This window comes from Dasypus novemcinctus, chromosome 10 (assembly GCF_030445035.2).
Source record: "Dasypus novemcinctus isolate mDasNov1 chromosome 10, mDasNov1.1.hap2, whole genome shotgun sequence".
Classification (NCBI taxonomy): domain Eukaryota; kingdom Metazoa; phylum Chordata; class Mammalia; order Cingulata; family Dasypodidae; genus Dasypus; species Dasypus novemcinctus.
In genome coordinates this window covers 26,958,504-26,965,976 of record NC_080682.1, presented here as the reverse complement: position 1 = coordinate 26,965,976, position 7,473 = coordinate 26,958,504, and the positions used below count along the sequence as shown (strand labels likewise).

The following is a 7,473-nucleotide window of genomic DNA, read 5'->3' as shown; positions in this document are numbered from 1 at the left end:
GCATCACATTTAATTTCTCAACAGTTTATAACAATTGATTTATCTTATGGAGAGAAGGAATAACACAAACCTGCCTGAATTCATACTTATTGGCTTGACAGATTCGGAAGTGATCCAGCTTTTCCTTTGTATGTTATTTCTCCTGATATACCTGATTACCATGCTGGGAAATGCAGGAATGATACTGATAATTCACTTGGATCACCAGCTTCACACCCCCATGTACTTTTTCCTCAGTCACCTCTCATTCCTTGACCTCAATTACTCAACGGTCATCATACCTAAAACCTTAGGGAACTTACTGACTTCCAACAAGAATATTTCATTCACGGGCTGCTTCACACAGATGTTTTTTTTTTTCCTCTTCTCTGTTACTGAATTTTTCCTTCTGTCATCAATGGCTTATGACCGCTATGTCGCTATCTGCAACCCTCTTCACTACCCTGTTATTATGTCCAGGAGACTATGTCATGCCCTCATCACTGGGTCCTACATGATTAGTTTTATTGAATCATTAGTCAATCTTCTTTTCATGAACAATTTGCATTTCTGTGACTCCAACATAATCTATCACTTTTACTGTGACATAACTCCAATTTTAACCCTGTCCTGCACTGACACGCACGACACTGAAATCATGATATTGATTTGCGGTAGTTTAAATGTAATGGTGACTCTTAGCACAATCTCTGTGTCCTACATACTTATTTTGTCTACTGTCCTGAAAATTACTTCCTCTTCAGGAAAGCGCAAAGCCTTTTCTACTTGTGCTTCCCACCTCCTGGGAGTCACCATCTATTATGGCACTACAACTTTTACTTATTTAAAACCAAGGCAGTCCTACTCCTTGGGAAAGGATCAAGTGGCCTCTGTCTTTTATACCATGGTGATCCCCATGCTGAATCCACTCATTTATAGTCTTAGGAACAAAGAAGTGAAAAATGCTCTCATTAGAATCATGCAGAAGAGAAAGATTTTCAAGAAATAGAAGTGACAGAAATGTTGAATATTTAAGTGCATCTTTTCTTTTTTTATTTATTTACTTGATTTCTTTCTAAGTACACTAGCATTCTTTAATTAGTTTGCACTTACTTTGAACCGTTCTCTCTTAGACCATGCATCCTCTGTAATAAGAATATGTTTTCAGAAATGTACATAGTAACTGGAGGCTATGAAACATGTATTAATCCTGTAGTTTAAATATACATGATTTTATGCACTTCTAATGTGAAACAAAAAAACAGTGTGATTAGTCTTCAAATTATATTATAAAAATTCCCATACATATTCTAATTTCAGAGAATTTTATTATGAAGTGCTCTCTCAGAAATTTATTCAATTTATACTCTAGGGAAGAAATTTAACATAGCCTTAAAATGTAAATTTTTTGGAGTAGAAAATGAAGGGTTTAGATTCCAGATCTGTCAGTTGTATAGCTGTACATACCTTAGTAAGTCACTAAAAGTTGAAATCTAGTTTCTTCAACTAAAGCAGACAAATCATTCTTTATTCATAGTTGTTCCGAGAATGAAATCATATGAAAAAGGGAAAAATGTAATGTATTAACTAAAGAATTTTGACCATGATTATCAGAATGCTACCTTCCTACAGCATTTTGAATATACAATAGCTTTTATTATGAGATATTTTGCTGGTGTTTTATAAATATTTTGGCTAATCTTATTCACAAAGAAATCAAATGGTAAAGGAGGAAAAAGAGCACTTCAATATTTGATCTTAGAGCAAAGTAAAATATAGTACTAGAATTATGTTACAGGAAAATTTTATGAGAACGTTGAAGAAAATCTGGAAATATTTTGAATTACTAAATTAGATATTGTTAATCTATTCATTTTTTAGACCTTTGTTTGTATTCTAGACAAATCTTATATATGAAATGTAACAAAGCATTTCCATTATTCCAAATAAAAACCCTGTACATTTTAAGCATTAACAAATATTTCCTTTTAAAAGTACCTCTATATTATGTGAAATTGCAAGTTTAATTTCACTGCTATTTGATATATATGTAAGAAAGTATGTTTTCTTCACATTCCTTTATTTATTATTTTTATTTAAATTTAAGTAATTTTGTTATATTTTTTGCCTTTCACTGTTTTATATATTTTATTTTTATTTCTTTTTTGCAGAATATGTTTACTCATTTTCTTAAAAAGTTTTTGAAATTAAAGCTCAAAATCTTTATACATTTAAATTTTTAAGGCATTCTCACAAATTCATTGCTCTTTATTTATTCAAATAATTAAAATCTCTTTTATTATCTTCTACATCCTGAATTGCTATAAAATTTTTAACTTATATGTGATAGCAATATAAATTAATGTACTAATATTTTTTCTGAACTCTATATTGTCTAGAATCTATATTTATTAAAAATTCTCTCCATTTTATTTACTATTATCTGTCTTTTTAAAAAAAAAGATTTATTTATTTATTTCTCTCCCCTCCCCCTTCCCCCATTGTCTGTTCTTTGTGTCTATTTGCTGCATCTTCTTTGCCCGCTTCTGCTGTTGTCAGCGGCATGGGAATTTGTGTTTCTTTTTGTTGTGTCATCTTGTTGTGTCATCTCTCCATGTGTGCAGCACCGTTCCTGGGCAGTTTGCACTTTCTTTCCCACTGGGCAGCTCTCCTTACTGGGCGCACTCCTTGCGCGTGGGGCTCCTCTGCGCGGGGACACTCCTGCGTAGCGTGGAACTCCTTGCACGCATCAGCACTGCGAATGGGCCAGCTCCACACGGGTTTGAACCCCGGACCTCCCATGTGGTAGATGGACGCCCTAACCACTGGGCCAAGTCCACCGCCTATTATCTGTCTTTAATAAACATTTATTTGTTTATGCTATAATTTTAAACTATTTTCTCTTCTAATATATACATTTTGTCTTTTCTTACACTTAGAGTCCCTTAACATTTTCAGGTCTTTTTCATGATTGTGCTAGCCTTTCTTTCATTTATACACATTTCTATAATTCAGAAAATGTATACTTTTGGTTTTATTAGCAATGATGGTCAACAATTTCTCTAACATTATAGACAGTAATAAGTTCAGGAATTGCTCATGCCTTAATTAAATTCAGACTACTGTCTTATGTCACTTCTCTTCCGAATCATACAATTTAATAAATCACAAATCTATGTGTGACTTTTTTGTATAAAATTATACTGCTCACCAGAATTGAAAATACATAATATATAACTAATTTTTAAAAGTATGAACAAATTTAGGGATTTTAGAAAGGGGTTTGTTCCTGGCAGACTTCACTAGAACTGCTAATAGAAGACAGTATAATTTTGGGATAGCTGCTAAATGTTTTCAAATATACATGTATAGACCTATTTTTGATAGAAAGAACTCTGTAAAGGAAAGAGATTTATCGCGTGATTTGATTGGACTGGGGAGACGACCTGCATTAGTCAGATACAGTCTGTTTGGAGTAATAAAGCAATTAAAAAACAGAGGGGTCTAACAAAGAAGAAGGTATAGTACTTGTGAGTTACTGTGCAGACTTTAGTTGACTTGGCTTTGTGGATGACTTTCTCCTGAGACTCAGATTTCTCTTATGTGGTTACTCTGTTGTCTCCCAAAACTTCGTCCATTTCTGCAGGGTTGTAGAGGTGGCACATAGCTCTCTATCCGCATTCCAGCCTGAAGGAAAGGTGAGATTTTTACGTTTAAAAAAAAAATACAGATTTTTGTCATTTGGAAGTTTTTTAAGGAAAAATTCAATTTTGTTAAGAGAAAGAAGAATAAGGAGGTAATCCATTTCTACAGATATGAAATGCACATGGAATTGTGCATTCCTCTAAATTTCTAAATTTAAAAAATAGAAGTTTTTTTTTTAATAACATTTTGTTACATCCTTTTAATATTTGTGGGTGACTGGTGATTTCATTTTAAATACCTTATGTTTTTTAATTTTTGTTGCCTATCTTTTTAGGGGTTTCCCTAGGCATTATTTAAGCATATTTAATTTATCAGAGCCTATCTAAAATATTATACCATCTAACTCATAACATTAGAAATGTATACTAGTAGAAATTTTATTCATCTTTTCTATTTTGTTATTTTTGCCATAAATTGTACATTTCTATATGGTTTAAACCCAACAATCCGTCAATGTAGTTTTTTCTTGGCAGTTATTTTTAAAGTCATTAAAATTTTTAAAATTAAATTTTTGATAGGTTTACCTACATTTTTTAAAATTTTCAGTGTCAGTTAAGTCTATGTTTAGTATCTCTCTATTTTGATGATCTGGCTGGATAATTTTTAAAATACCAGTCTGTCCACACACAAAAAATGATTTCTCTCTGTATGTATGAGTATATGTGTTAATATTCTGAGAATCTTAATTTTGTTCTAATTTTGGAAAGATTTTCAGTAGGTGTTGAATGTTGTTTAAGTGTATCTTTACAGTTTCTTCAGGCTTGGAAAATAATATTTGGCAAATCTCTTATAATAATTTTGGTTTTTGTACTTTATGTGATATGTATTTCCCTGTGACTGCTTTGGAATTTTATACTTCTATTTGCTTTTTAACAGTGAGTTTGATGAAACTCAATGTGTTTTATGGCTGATTGAGCTCTTTTTCATCTTTATTCTTTCTGAGGTTTTGCTTATGCTTGTAGCCCAGTGAATAGATATCTTTCCTTATTTTCGAAAAGTCCTTGGCCATCATATCCCCAAATATTTCTTCTGTTCCATTCCCTCTCTACTTTTGCTGTAGTACTCTTAATTACATGTATATTAAATTGTTTAATAGTGTCTCAAGTTCTTGGATATTTGTTTTCCCATTCTAATTCTTTTCTTTTTAAAACATTCTTTCAGGTTGATTATTGCTTAATCTTCATGTTTACTCATTCTTTCCTCAGTTATATTGACTCTACTGATAAACCTGTTGAAGGAATACTTTGTTTCTGATATTGTTAATATGCTTTTAAATAATTTATTTCTAGCATCCCATTGGACACTAACATAGTGTCCTCTCTCTGATGCAATTTCTCATGTATCTATGCATGCTGTTTATTCCCTCCACTAGGTTTTAAGCAAGTAATTGTCAATTATCTTTAGCCAAAATTGCTAGAAACATGTGGTTCAAAAGTTGTCTTTAATTTTCAAAGCAAAGAAGGCAAACACACAAGAAGGTAGAATTTATTTCAATAAATCTATAATCAAAAATACTTTAAGTGTAATACTTTGAATGGAAATTTATTTTTTCTTTCTTCAGAATACTACTTACTATTACTACTAGAGATTTTTGAAGAAATAAAAAGTCATATGAAGTGTCAAGAATTTAGATTACAAAAAACAATGAAATGAGCAATTATTTAGCTACTAAAGGATAATATAGTGCTAAGTATTTAAGAAATTTGAAAGAAATATAAATATTTCTTTCATACAATATTCAATTCAAGCATCAAGTAAGTTACAAACACATAGCTTGATGAGTGTTTTTCAACAAAAGCCAAGAAAGTCCAATGGAACTGGAAAACTTTCAGGTTAACTCCTGAAATATTACAATATAGTTGGGAAAATTACTTTACTGTATAAATGAAGGAAGAATAACACTGTTACATGATAGGCAACTAAAAATGAAAAAAAAAGATTTTATAAAGCTCAGGAAAAAACATGCATTTTTCAGAACACAATATATTTGGCAAAGATCAAATTATATCTATAGAGATTAAAAAAAGGAGCATTCAACATATATTGCTAGGTGAAACATATAGACTAGATTATTGAAACTGGGCAAAATAAAATGTACAAACATGTGAAATACAATGTTGTTTGCAGTTAGAGAATAATAAAAACAAAAAGTGCATTTAGTTTCACCATATGAACTCAGCCTATAGCAATCAGAGAATTATATCTCAACAACGATTTGTGACTGGAAAGCTCTGGACTGTGTAGACTGTGGTTTGGTGCTGCAGGATATCTCTGGGAGGGCCAGATCAGCCACCTCCCACCTTGGAAGTGCACCACCTTCTTCTGTGCAGACAGACAGGTTCTTCACTCAGTCAGCCTTCCTCAAGAAGTACACCCTTGGAATGCAGGTGTAGCTCAGTTTTTGAGCACTTGCTTCCCACATAAGTGGTCCAGGTTTCAATCTGTGGTGCCTCCTAAAAAAAGAAAAAAATGAGTTATACTCTTTGTACAACAATGCAGCTCATCCCTATCCCAGCAGCATATTGAAAGAAGCAATGATTACAAGTAAAGAAGAGGAAGGAAGTACCAGGTAGCCAACCAAAGAATTTTCACTCACTATATTAATATTCAATTTAATATATTTGCAAATGTTATAATAGAGTGGGCCTTCAGAGATTTTGTTATTATGAGGAAAAAAAGAGTCCCACTTTTTCTTAGGTGAGACACCATTGAGTTCTTTCAAGTGACTAGTTAAGTGATCAGGCTGATCACAGTAACCTGGGAGGCTGACCCTGAATATTTTTGGCTCTTAATTACCACTGTGGAATGAGAAGAAGGAGTTACATTTCTCACTTTGATGTGTATATAGAAAGAGGTAGGCAGAATTCCAGTCTTGGCACCACCAACTTGGTTTCCATGTGAGTTGTATTTCTCTCATTCCTAAGTCTTGCAGTGAGTCAGAATGCTAAGGGATTGAGTGATCCAGTGGCAGGAGATGGGGAGGGGTCTTCCCACACTATTGTTTAGCAGTCAGCATCCTACCCCACACTTGACTGGCACATTGTGATTCTCTTCATCGCTGGCAAAAGATCATTAACTTTGGTAATGGATCAAGTGGGCACTCTTTTTAATGGACAAATATTACTCTTTTAATGAACAAATATCACTTCCTCCCATCTCACCCATCCATCCCTGGCACATGGTTTAGAGAAGGTGTTCTGAATTGCCCTGTACACAGGAGGAGGGGAATTATATAAGGAATTTGATCCATTCTTTTGGGTACTCTTATCCCTAACTTCCGGTCTCTGGTCAGAAATTGATTCCACAATGGGTGGCTGTGTATAATTTGTAGACTATAATATGATATAGAAACAGCCACCCCTATGGGTTTCACCCTTCTGAAAGACCTTGGGTAAGGCACTGGGAATTCAGTATCTGAGGTCTCCTGACAATCCCACACCTCACCCACAAGGGGGTGAAGCAACTCTTCCTTTTGGTCTATACCATCACTTTGAGGACTGGGTCTCCTCAAATGTTGTTGAATTTGAAAAATGGGATTTTGCAAAAGAGAGAAAGAGAGAAAAGGAGAAAGAAGGGAAGAGGAAAAGAATGGAGGAAGGAAGGAAGGGAGGGAGGGAGGGAGGGAGGGACTGAGTGAGAGAGAGAGGGAGGAAGGAAGGAAAGAAACAAGGAAGGAAGGAAAGAAACAAGGGAGGAAGGAAGGAAGGAAGGAAGGAAGGAAGGAAGGAAGGAAGGAAGGAAGGAAGGAAGGGAGGAAGGGAGGGAGGGAGGGAGGAAGGAAGGAAAGAA

General features: G+C 33.9%; 1 protein-coding gene across 1 annotated transcript; it reads left to right on the top strand.

Annotated features, from left to right (window-relative positions):
- Nucleotides 1–397: 397 nt before the first annotated feature.
- On the top strand, nt 398–988 carry LOC101419333 (olfactory receptor 8H1-like). Its single transcript, XM_004475140.3, has one exon. The coding sequence runs from the start codon at nt 398–400 to the stop codon at nt 986–988; it is 591 nt and encodes a 196-aa protein (XP_004475197.3).
- Nucleotides 989–7,473: the final 6,485 nt, after the last annotated feature.